This window comes from Nannospalax galili, unplaced genomic scaffold, assembly GCF_000622305.1.
Source record: "Nannospalax galili isolate Female #2095 unplaced genomic scaffold, S.galili_v1.0 scaffold857, whole genome shotgun sequence".
Classification (NCBI taxonomy): domain Eukaryota; kingdom Metazoa; phylum Chordata; class Mammalia; order Rodentia; family Spalacidae; genus Nannospalax; species Nannospalax galili.
Window position 1 is genome coordinate 374,190 of NW_008338788.1, and position 13,223 is coordinate 387,412.

At 43.5% G+C, this 13,223-nt stretch overlaps 1 protein-coding gene across 1 annotated transcript in view; it reads right to left on the reverse strand.

The window, feature by feature from the left end:
- LOC103734444 (cytochrome P450 2B1-like) overlaps positions 1–13,223 on the reverse strand; it is a 24,158-nt gene that overhangs the window by 3,290 nt on the left and 7,645 nt on the right. Inside the window, 6 exon segments of the mRNA XM_029563638.1 lie at positions 154–341; positions 2,955–3,096; positions 4,629–4,805; positions 5,504–5,664; positions 6,958–7,107; positions 7,224–7,386. Of these exon segments, the coding sequence (XP_029419498.1) occupies positions 154–341; positions 2,955–3,096; positions 4,629–4,805; positions 5,504–5,664; positions 6,958–7,107; positions 7,224–7,329 (924 nt within the window). The 5' untranslated portion in view covers positions 7,330–7,386.

A 13,223-nucleotide genomic window follows, 5' to 3' on the forward strand; every position in this document is an offset into this window, starting at 1 on the left:
ATAAATAATAAATAAATAAATAAATAAATAAATAAATAAATAAATAAATAAAAACAGGGAAACTCTGTAGACAAGCTACCAACAGGCTGGGATGGGGACTTAGGAGAAGGGAGGATGCTTCTATCAAAGAGATGTGGAATCCCATGGTCTCACCTTGGGGAGCAGGTACCCCCGGAATAGAGTGTTCTTGGTGACTTTGTGTGGCACACCAATCGGGAGAAGGTCTGAAAATCTCTGAATCTCTTGGATGACTGCCTCAGTGTATGGCATTTTGGTGCGGTCATCGAGGTTTGGGGGTCAGTGTGAGCCAATCACTTGTTCAATCTCCTTTTGGACTTTCTCTGCACAGAGAAGGAGAACAGTGAACCCGCTTCACAGGCATTGCGGCAGTTACAATGTTCTCTGTGATACCATAACCCAGAAAAAGCCTACACAGCAAGGTGGCTCTCCCGGGAAACCTGCAGCCCACTCCTGGCCTCTATGCGTTCGGTGCTCTTTAGGCATCTGTCTCTGAGTGGCCATGCTTAACGCTATATTAGAAGCTCATCCCCATAAGCTCCATAAAGAGAAAGAGAAAAACCAAAGAATGGGTTATTTCATGAGTATCCCTCAGAGCAACAATCTGGAGTGAGGGTTGGAGGTAAAAATTAGTAAGAATTCTCATTCTTTGAAATGTAATAAATGTTACAAATTGCCGTCCCACATTCACAGACGCACACACATAGACACACGGCATGATTTGGCTTGGATTTTTGTACTTAAAACTCCAGGATGAGAACCTAAAGCTAGGTCCTCAGGAATATAATAGCAAAGTAGATCAACTTTATCTACAGCTGCATGCAAAATATGAATACATGGGCCAATGAGATGACTCAGTTGGTAAAGGCACTTTCCATACAAGCCTGGTGACTTGAGTTTAATCCTCAGAACCGGCATAAAGGTAGAAGGAGAAAATAAACTCCACAGAGTTGCCTCTGACCTCCACACATGTGTTGTGGCATGTACGCTCACAATAACAATAAACACTTTCAATTTTTAAAAATGTGGGAACATCTGGGAGTGGTGGTGCAGACCTTTAGTCCCAATACTTGGGAGGCAGAGTCAGGTATATCTCTGTGAGATCGAGGTCAGCCTGGTCTACACAGTGAGTTCCAGGCCAGCTGGGACTATAAGGAGACCCTGTCTCAAAAAGACCAAAAAAAGTGAGCACATAAGTCAATCAAGCAATGATACATTAATTAATTAGTTAATGGGAAGATTGACAAAGGACTCAAATAAACAAAATAATAGGTATATGTATTAAATATATCTGTCATTACATTAATCAATTAATAAATCCATAAAGGATCCATAGACAAATACATCAATGAACTCAATCAAGTGAATGTTACATACAGCAGAAGACTGTATGAATGAGTAAGTTAGTGAAGGTATGAGTAAACACAGGAATAACTAGATAGATGGATTGAAAGATAAATAGATCACAGATGGATGAATTATTAAATGCATCGATAAATGGAGGATATTGTTTTCTTTTAAAAAGCAAGTAGCAGCCGGGCATGACACCTTTAATCCCAGCACTCAGGAAGCAGAGGCAGGCAGATCTCTGGGAGTTCAAGGCCAGCCTGGTCTACACAGTGAGTTCAGGCCAGCTGGGGCTACAGGGAGGCTCTTTCTCAAAAAGACCGAGGGGAAAAAAAAAAAGCAAGAAGTAGCAAATTACAGGCATACTTTGTTTATTGCATTTAACAGGTAATGCACTGTGCTGACTTTGTGATTTTGTGTAACATTTTGGTAATTTTTACAATATTCCAAACTTATTTCTATATGTTATGGTGATCTATGATTAAATATTTTTCCTTAATTCGTTTTCTGTGTGTAGACACACTGAACTGTGTTCATCTGCTGGTACTCACTCTTATCCTCTGAGCCATCTCTCTAGCCCCTGCTGCAATCTTTTGGTTAAAAAAAATTTTGTCAGGGAGCATGCCTTTAAATCCCAGCATTTGGGAGGCAGAAGCAGATGGATCTCTTTAAATCTGAGACCAGCCTGATCTACATAGCAAATTCTAGGACAACCAGGCCTACATAGTGAGACCTTGTCTCAAAAAAATGGATAGATGGATTGATGGATGAATGCATACATAGGTGAGTAGATGAATAGATGGGAGGTTGGATGTGTGTATACATGAATGGATGGATGGATGATGGATGATGGATGGATGAATGGGTGGGTGTGTTGATGGATAGGTGGGTCGGTGGGTGGATAGATAGGTGAATGGATGTATGGATAGACAGATGGGTGGGTGGATGGATAGACAGATGGATGGGTGGGTAGATGGATGGAGGGGTGGATGGATGGATGGACGGATGGATAGATGGGTGGGTGGATGGATAGATGGATGGATGGGTGACTGGATGGATGCATGGATGGATGGATGGATGGATGATGGATGGATAGATGGGTGGGTGTATCGATGGATACGTGGGTGGGTGGGTGGATAGATGGGTGGATGGATGTATGGATAGACAGGTAAGTGGATGGATATATGGGTGGGTGGATGGATGGATGGGTGGATGGGTGGGTGGGTGAATGGATGGATGGATGGATGGATGGATGGATGGATAGATGGGTTGGTGGATGGATGGATGGATGGATGGATAGGTGGGTGGATGGGTAGATGGGTAGGTGGGTGGGTGGGTGGATGGATGAATGGGTAGGTGGATGGGTGGGTGCATGGGTCAACCTTTAAGTGAGGGGAGAAAACAGTGGAAGAACAGGTTAGTGGAGTGTTCACTCACCCACCACCAGTAGGGCTGGCTTAGTTTATAACTAGATGAAAGCATGCAGAGCTCCAGAAATAAAGGGGCGATGTCATCTCTCTCACCCATGCCCAACCTCTGTAGCCCAGAATGAGTAAGAAAACCCTCCCAGCTGGCTATCTCCAACCTACCTGCAACATGAGGGTATTTGAGCAAGATCAGGAAACCGTAGCGGAGTGTGGTGCTGCTGGTCTCTGTGCCGGCAAAGAAGAGAGACAGCACAGAGATGATGAGGTTCTGGTGGTGGAACTCCGTGTGCCGGCTGGATGTCTCCTGGTTCCGTGTGACAGAGAGACGGGAGGGTCAGAGACTGGATCCTCGCTGCAGGAAGGCACGCACCTTTCTGGCACCGTCCTTTGCTCTTCACACTGTCACATCGCACTTCACATTTCTCTGTCTTCACAGATGAGACCATTCATCTCTGTCTCTTACCCTCTCTTCATTCTTTCTTCATCTGACTCTCTTCCTTTCTGGTACATTTCTTACTTTATGTCTTTCTTCTCTATGGGTTTTCTTTATTAAGATGAGTGAGGGAGAGTTTGTCTTCTTTAAGGAGTGACATAGCAAATTCTGGGCCTGCCAGGGCTGCATAGTGAGACCTTGTCTCAAAAGAATGGATAGATGGATGGGTGTATACATTCCTTGTCTCAAAAGTTTGGATAGATGGATGGGTAGATGAACAGATGGGTGGGTAGGAGGACGGGAGGATGGATGGCACCCCAGATGTGCTAGAATTTGTTAGATAGGCTGAACAGGCTTCCGTTGTGAACTTACACCAAGGGACATGGAGAACACAGATCTGCCTCGATAAGCCTTAACATATATGACAGAATGCATGAAATCCATCTGGGAGCTATGGGGGGTGCAGATAGGGGAGGGGTCCAAATATGATTAAGATTTATTGTATGAAATGCACAAAATTCAATAAAAATATATATTGAAAAGAAAAAATTTATTTTTATCTGTATGTATGTATGCATGTGTGTGTCTGCCACAAGTGTAAGCACCCAAGCAGGTTAGAAGAGAGCATCAGGTCCCCTGGAGCTGGTATCATGGTGCTTATGAACCAACTGATGTGGGTGCTGGGAACGGAACTCAGGCCCTCTGGAATAGCAGTAAATGCTCCTCACCACTTGTAGTGGATAGCTTTAGTGTCAACTTTACACACCTGGTTGAGGGTGCCTCAATTGGGGAGTTGCCTCCATTGGACTGGACTTTGGCCATGTCTGAGGGGCATCTTCTTGATGAGTGATGTTGGAGGGCCCAGCCCACTGTGGGTGGTGCCACCCCTGGGCAGGTGGGCCTGTGTTGCATCAGAAAGCAGGCTGAGCAGGGGCCAGGGGAGCAAGCCAGGAAGCAGCGTTCCTCCATGGCCTGTGCTCCAGCTCCTGCCTCCAGGTTCCTGCCCTGAGTTCCTACCTTGGGCTCCCTGATGAACTGTGATCCAGGAGATGTAAGACAAATAACCCCTTTCCTCCCCAAGTTGGTAGAGGTCAGAGTATTTTGTTACAGCATTGAAGAACAAACTAAGACACCACTGAACTTCTCTCCAGTCCCATTTCTGTGGGCATTTCCTACATGTTGTCCCTTGCACTGTGTTTTACCCTCAGCCTCTTTCTCCCTCTCTCCCTCCCTCCCCCTTATTTTACTTTCTCTTCCTTTGTCCATTTTTCTGTTCCTTCCACAGCTCCTCCCTCCATTTTCCTACCTCTCTTTCCCACTCTGTTCCCCCATCCCGTTTTCCTCTCCTCACATCTGCATCCTTCACTCACACCCCTTTCCCTAGTCATCCATGCAGATCTTACTTTCTCCATGCGCAGAAGGTAGGTGTCAATGAAGTCTCTTGGAACGCTGGGGTCCAAGGTTGCCCGGTGCTTGTCCACACTATGGCCAATGTAAGTGAGGACTTCTTGCATGTTCTTGAAAATTTGCCTGTGGCTACCAGGAAAGTACTTCAGGAAGTCAGAGAACAGCTCAAACATCTACAAAAAAGAAGGACCTGTGAGGTCACCTGGGGCAATCAGCTCTCAGCAAGCAGGCAGGGCTCATAGGGTCCATATTTCACTCTCTCTCTCCTCATTCTCTCTTTCCTCTCTCTCTTTCTCCATGTGTATCTCTCTCTGCCCTCTTTCACACACATGCATCTCTCATACGCAGACATACACATGCACACTTCTGAATTATGATCTCCCTTTTCCTCTCTTCTCCTCTCCTCTGTTCTCTCATCCAGGCCCACATGTTGCTTGTTTTCTAGGGTTTCTTTTACACAGGCTCTCATGTATCCCAGGATAACTTCAAAGTTGATATGTAGCCAAGGATAACCCTGAACTTCTATCTCCCTGTTTCTACCAGGATTTATAGATAGATGCAGCCACACTTAGGTTACATGGTGCTGGGGATGAACCTAGGGCTTCATGCATGCTAGACAAGTCCTCTACCAACTAAGCTACACCCTCAGCCGCCAAACCCCCACTTTCTTCATATATCTCTCTGGCTCTATATTTCTGCCTCTCCCATCTCTCCTTCTGGTTCACCATGCCTCCCTCCTTCCAGATCTCAGCCTTTCTGTCCCCCCATGTTGCCTCTACCCTTCATCCAACCCTAAGACACTTCCTTCTGCACCCCCAAAGCAGCCTTTCTTTTCCTTCTGCCCAGAGGTTCTCCTCTTCCCTCCCCCGACCTGGCTGGAGAAGGAGCTGATGAGGGCGAAGGTCTGATAGAACAGGTCCAACAGCCTCAGGAACTGTTGGTCTTTGTAGTCAAAGCGTTCTCCAAAGACAATCGAGCAGATGATGTTGGAAGTGATACACTGGAAGAGGAAGGTGGGATCCAGGGGGGCTCCTGGAGGATGAGAAGGTAGAGCAGGAGATGTGGAATCAAGGACCTGGGGGACAGCTTCGGTGCCCTCTCTGTGACATTTCCCCCTCCCCCCAAACTCACTAGCCAAAGAATAGAGATAAGAGCCAACACCCAACAGCACGTATCGTGTGCCAGGCTCTACTGTAAATGCTTCATGTATCGTTTTATTTAATCTTCCCACAACATTGAAAAGAAGATGCCATTCTATTTTCATATGACATCCATTCCCCAACTTGACCAAGTAACACAGATACCATGAATAGGGCCAGGATTCAGACCCAGGGAGCTGAGAGGTGGAACCTGTGTAGTTAGTCTCCACCCTGTACCTCTTCCAATGCCCCTATTCTGACACTATGAGCTAATAGAGTTAAGTCCTACTGACAGTAATGGTGCAGAGAAATGGATAGTGGGTTGTTTGTGCAAATTTAGGAACTCAGTCCATCACCCATAGCTCAGAGACCATTGCAGAAGAGGGGGCAGAAAGACTGTAAGAACCAGGGTTGGTGCGTGAACATAAGGAAACAGGCTTTCTGGCCACTGGGAACTTGTTCATAGGAACTTGCAGCAATGCTGACAGCATGCACAAGACCCAAGCCGACTCTATCAGACAAAAACCCAACTTAGAACAAGGCATCAGGCCATAACCTTAGCCAAGGAACTATTGACAAAAGATTACTGTGGGGTGGAAGGGAGTAGATCTTCTTTAAGGGAGTGAGTCTAGATAGGCTAACTAGACACCAGTGGATGAACTTGCACTGAAGGACAAGATAAGACTTAACATATATAACAGAATACCTGAAATCTCCTGGGGGGCAGCTTAAGGGAGGTAGGGAGGGGGAAGGAGTCTAAATTTGATTAAGATGTATTATATGAAATGCACAAAAACACAATAAAAATATTAAAATGGAAAACAAACTTGCTTATGGAAATTATTTTTAAAAAGGCTCAATCCACTCTGTCAGTTGTCCTTCATCCCTTCTCCTGACATCGAGGCTCCTTGGTACTCCAGGAATCCTAACTGGCTTGTTGCCTGTGTATGCCTCATTGAGTCACGGCTCCCGAAGTTGGGAGGGCCGCTGTCTGCTCAAGAACATCAGGTCGGAGATCATCTCTGAGTCTCACCTGTCTGTCTCCTCTGATTCCTTTGCAAATCCATCCCTAGACGTTCTCTCTCCTCTTTCCCTGTCCCCTGAATCCCTCTTCCTCATTCTTTTGCTGTGCACACCATGTCCCTGTCTCTCCATCTTCCTTTCCTCCCCATGCTCTGGCACTCACCCTGGGATTTTCGCAGCTCCTCCACCAGACACTGCGCCTCCTCCTGAATCCTCTCCTCCACACTCCGCTTCCCCATCCCGAAGTCCCTCATGGTGGCCAGAGAGAATCGTCGAAGGGCCTTCCAGCGTTCTCCATTGGCAAAGATCACTCCTCGGGATGGAGGGGAAGAGGATAGGTTACAGAAGAAGCTCAAAGAAGAAACACAGCTCCTTCCCCACCCCAGGCTCACCTGCCCGTCCTCCACCCTACCCCATCCTGTATCTCACCATATCCCTGTACAATTGGCTCAACCACAGCAACTGTCCCCCGGCCAGAAAAAGCCTCGGCTTGGTCCACCAGAGCCTCCCTTATGGCCTCTGTCCCACACAGCATGACCACGGGCCTCGGTCCCAGGTAGACCGTGAACACATCTCCATATTTTTCTCGAAGCTGCCAAGTATAAGGACGGCAGTCAGCACGCACTTTATTGTTAAACTGTGAAAACACTTAGATACAGATTGGTAATTGGGTACCTCCTGTCCAGGTCACTCTTCATCAACTGTGGCGATCCAGAAATTGAAGAGTTTAATGCCCCTCCCACCCAAGGTCTGCAATGATTGATATTGATTGCATGTCCTGATCAGTAATCAGTTCAGTGGAGTTGGCGTGGGGGGTGGGATTTGTATGTGCCTGTAACCCTGGCACTGGGAATGTGAAAACAGAAGGATCCATATAGTTCAAGGTCATTCTTAGCTACATATCCAGTTGCAGATGAGCCTGAGCTACAGGAAACCCTGTCTCAAAGTAAACAAACTATATATACATATAATATATTTTATGTATATGTATACAGATAAAGTTTTATGCATATGTATTTCTGCCCATAACCTTCAGTCTGGCCAGATCTCTCTGGCATCTCCAAGAATTTGCGTTCCTGTGACACACCTTCAACCTGTTTTCTGTGTCCAGGCAGTTTTCTGATAAAATGACCTTGTCCCACCCACTGGGTTAGATGGGAAGGGGAAATGATGGTCCCTATGATGATGGTCCCTAGTGATGGTCTGGAGTGTGAGTCATGACTACCAAACATCCATTTGGGAAACTGACAGGCAAATACCATCATCTCTTGGCATCTAAAGGGAGTTGATCATTCCAAGGCTAAAATGCCTTATATAAAATGGTGCCATGTTTGCATATGTTTGCATACGTTTGCACTGTCATCTTCTTGTAAACTTTATGTCATCTCTATATTGCCATGTAGCTAGCAGAAACTAAATGTTATGAAAATGGGCAGTGTATTCTGTCATTTAGGAAATAAAGCTAAGAATATATAGATATTTTATTTATTCTATCTTTTTTAAGACAGGGTCTCCCTGTAGCCCCATCTGGCCTAGAACTCACTATGGAGACCAGACTAGCCTCACTGTTGCAGAGATCCACCTACCTTTTACCTTCCAAGTGCTGGGGTTAAAGGCGTGCACCACAACACCCAACTCTAGAAGGATTTTTGTTTTGAAACAAGTTCTTGCCATATAAACCAGGCTGACCTGGAACTCACTAAGCAGCCTAAGTTGTCTGAGATTCACGATCCTCCTGCCAACTGCTAGGATTTCATGTGTGAACCACACCTAGTTCTGGGTGCATTTTTTTTTCAAGTGTTTTTTAGCTGGTAGAATCTGTGGGTGGAGAATCTACATATATGGAGAACCAGCCATATTTCTTGAAACAATCTACACGTGCAGAGCAACTTTATCTCCAAATATTTGCAGAAACAAAAAATACATACATATCTCACTAAACAAATCAGAATATTCATGGAATCCTTCTTAATAAAATCTTCATCTGCACATAAACAGAATAAGCAGAGGGAGATTCGTCCCATTGAATCTTATGCAACAATGAAAACGATCTGCGGCTATAACCTACAACACAATGAAAATCACTAACAATGCTGGCACGAAAACAAGTTTTGTTTACGTTTGCTTCTATTTAAATGAAGTTCAAGGACTGGAGAGAACAAGGGAAAAGTTGGCTGAGAAGTCATTACATTCATGAGCATATATACATCAAACTCTAGTGCACCCAGTTTCACAAAAAAGAATACTACCAGATTTGAAGACACAGATTAACCCCAACTCAGGAATGGTAGGTCATTTCAATATTCCCCTTTCTCCAATAGACAGGTGATCTGGACAAAGAATACAGAGAAACATCTGAATTGAAGGATAACATACATCAAATGGACCTAACAGACATCTACAGGATATTTCACCCAAGCAACAAAGAATATACATTCTACTCAACAGCCTATGGAAATTTCTCTAAAACAGACCACATATTGGGGCACAAAACAAACCTCAACAAATACTAAAAAGTTAAAAAGATGACATGTTTTCTATTGGACTACAACATAATAAAACTTAAAATCAACAGCAAAAAAAAAAGCCTAGTAACTACAAGAACCCATTGAGATTAAAGAATACACTCCTGAATTATGAAGGAATCAAAGAAGAAATCAAGAAAGAAATAAAAGTATTCCTGGAACTAAATGAAAATGAAAACAGAACACAACAAAATCTCAGAAACACTTTAAAAGCAGTCCTAAGAGGGAAGCTCAAAGCACTAAGTGCCTACGTCAAAAAGTCAGAAAGAGCACAAATAGACGACTTAATTGTACAACTAACAATCTGGAAAAACAAGAACAAACCAACTCAAACCAAGATGAGATGAAGTGATTTAAAAAGAAGCAGAGAAGAAATCAATGAAACAGAAACAAAGAAAACAATACCAAGAATCAATGAATCAAAGAGCTGGTTCTGTACAGAGATAAATAATATAGACAAACACTTAGTCCAACTAACAGAAAGAAAGAAAGAACAAATCCAAACCAATAAAATCAGAGCTGAAAAGGAAAACATTGAAGCAGACATCAAAGAAATCCAGAACATTGTAAGGGAATACTTTAAAATTAGTCTCTATTAATTTAGAAAAATCTAAAAGAAATGGATAAATTTCTATATTCAGTGGAACCACCACAGTTAAACAAAGAAGATCAACAACTTAAACAGACCCATAACAAATATGGAGATCAAAACTCTAATACAAAGCCTCACGACTAAAAAATGCCCAGGTTCAGATGGATTCACAACAGAATTTTACCAAACCTTCAAAGAAGATCTACAACCAACACTGCTTAAATTATCCAAAAAGATAGAAATGGAGGAGGAACTCATAAACTCCTTCCACAAAGTTAGTATCACTCTAATACCAAAACCAGGTACAGACACACACAAGAAAACTATCGGCCGATACACCTAAAGAACACTGATGCAAAAATTCTCAGTAAAATACTTGGAAATAGCATACAGACACATATCAAAAAGGTCATTCACCAGATCAGTGTGTTCCAGTGTGTTCTCTCCAGCCCCTCATTAGCCTTTCTATATACCAGTAACAAGCAATTAGAGAAAGAGATCATGGAAACACTCTCATTTCACAATAGCCTCAAGAACTATCTAGGAATAAACCTAACCCAAGACATTAAAAATCTCTACAATGAAAACGTTAAATCTTTGAAGAAAGCTATTGAGGAAGACACTAGGAGATTGTAAAACCTCCATGCTCATGGACTGGTAGAATTAATATTGTGAAAATCACCATCCTATAAAAAGAAATTTATAGATTCAATGCGGTAACAATAAAAATCTCCAAGACATTTTTCACATAAATAAATAAAAACATGCTAAAATTCATATGGAACCACAAAAGACACCAGATAGTCAAAGCAACCCTGAGCAAAAAGAATAATGTTGAAGGCCTCACCAGATCAGATTTCAAATTCTGGTACAGAGCTATAGTCATAAAAACAGCATATTATTGGCACAAAACAGACACACAGATCAATGGAACAAAACAGAAGATCCAAACCCACATGCCACCTAATCTCAGCCACCTAATACTTGACAAAGTTTCCAAAAACACACCCTGGAGAAAGACAGCATCTTCAACAAATGGTACTGGAAAAACTGCCTCTCCACCTGTGGGGTGAGATTAGGTCCCTATCCATCACCCCACACAAAAGTCAACTCCAAATGGCTCAAAGACCTCAATGAAACTTTGAAACTGTTAGAAGACGTAGGCAGTCCCCTACAAGACACACATGCAGGAAAGGACTATAAATTGGACTATAGTCACTCAGGAATTAAAGGCAACAAATAACAAATGGGAGCTCGTTAAACTAAATGTTTCTGTTCAGAAAAGGAAACAGCCACCTGAGTGAAGAGGAAGTCAACAGAGCAGGAGAAAATCTTTGCCAGCTCTACATTGGATGGAAAAGCGTGGGGGGGGGGGAGACAAGAGGGCCTTGGGGCTTGCCGGCTTCCAGTCTAGGGAGGGATCCTGCCTCAAAGTAACAGGCAGAGAGTGATAGAAGAGAATTCTTGATGCCGTCTTCTGTCCTCTGTCCCCCCTGGGTACACAAGTGTACACACAAATTAGTTAATCAAATTTGTTAAAAGTTACAGTTAACATGATTTTCAAATGCCAAGCACTGATCTCAACAAGCCTCCTGCCGATTTCCCAACTTCTCTTATACCCATTAAAAGCAGTTTCAGTGCCATCCAAGTCAGACCATACATCTTGAAACATAAATTAGTTAATATCTCTAACCCTCTCCTGGCCCTACAATACCTCCTTGTTGTTGAAAATAAGATCAAAGTCTCCTTCACAGTCCTCAGAGCCCTCCGTGGCCTGATCCCATCACTTCTCTTACTTCTCCACACCTCCCTTGTTCCTCTTTGACCCAGACCCCATGATGCTCCCCGACCTTACTCTTTCTTACTGTTCTTTCAACAACATCTGCCTCCCTCCAGTGCCACCACCTGTATCTTTCAGGGTCTCTGCTAACAACAGCAACAACAAAAGCAGAACCTGATTTCCCTCACTACTGGATTTAAAGTTCTCCCACTGCTTTCTAAAAGAGTGCACATTATTTTGTTTTATGCATAGCTCCTCTTCACCAATCATCACATTATTGGTTTATTTTCTGTCTGTCACTCTTACAGCAATGCCAATTAGCATGGTGACCTTATATACCTCATCTGAGATGCCACACCTAGAATGTTCCCCATCACATAGGAGCCCAATAAATTATTATTGCGTTTATGAATAAATGAATGTTCAGATAAAGGCAGGTGCCATTTAATAAGCGCCTATTGAACGCAACTTTAGGAGCTCTATGCAGCCTCACTGTCACCAGAAAAAAACTTGAGACTAAAGGAGAGCTGAATCTGAGACAAACCCACATCTCTTTGATTCCAGAAAAAACTTACTGGAGGATGGAAAAGAAGCGGTTGTACCAACCTCTCCTAATTACCAGGACACCCTCACATCCACCCCTCCCCTCTATTATGGAGCTAAATCAAAAGGAGGACCATGGATAACTACACTGTCCCTTAAATCCTGTGTGTATTCTGCAAATACTCAAAAGAGATTTGGGGTTTTATTCTTCTTTTTTTGAGTCAGGGTCTCTTGCAGTCCAGGTTTGTCTCGAGTTCCTTATACACTGAAGGGTGACCTTGAATTCCTGATCTTCCTGCCTTCACCTCCCAAAGACTGAGATTACAAGTGTGGACTACCAGACCTGGAAAATATTCAAAATTTTATGAACATTTCTGTATACATATTTACAGAGGAGGTGGCCCACATTGCTAGCCAAATTCTAAAAATATTTAGGAGTGCCTGCATTATTAAGTGGCTTTAGTCTTGGAGGACTTCAGAGCCTAAAGACTTTCAAGTCCTTCATCTACTAGATCCCAGACTCTCCTCCTACCATCTGTTCACCCGTGGACACAAACCTTCCCTGTGCTAAACCTCATCCTCTATTTCAGTCCATGTTCTGCTCCTATGACAGAATGTCTGAGGCTGTACAATTTACAAAGATGAGAATTTTATTTCTTACAGTTCTCCAGACTGGGAAGATCAAAGTTAATAGGGTACATATCTGAAAAAGACCCTCTTGCTATGTCATCCATGAAAGGAGAAAGAGCAATAAAACATGCACTCAAGAAGGGGACTGAACCCAGTTTTACAATCAATCCACCCTCATGATAAAGACATTAATCCATTCAGCAGGCAGAGCTCGAAGAAGAAAGAGGAGGGGAAGGACAATGAAGAAGGAGGAGGAAGAGGAGGAGAGGAGGAGGAGGAAGAGGGGGAGGAGGAGGAGGGGAGGAGGAGGAGGAGGAGGAGAAGAAGAAGAGGCGGAGGAGGAGAGGAAGGGGGGGAGG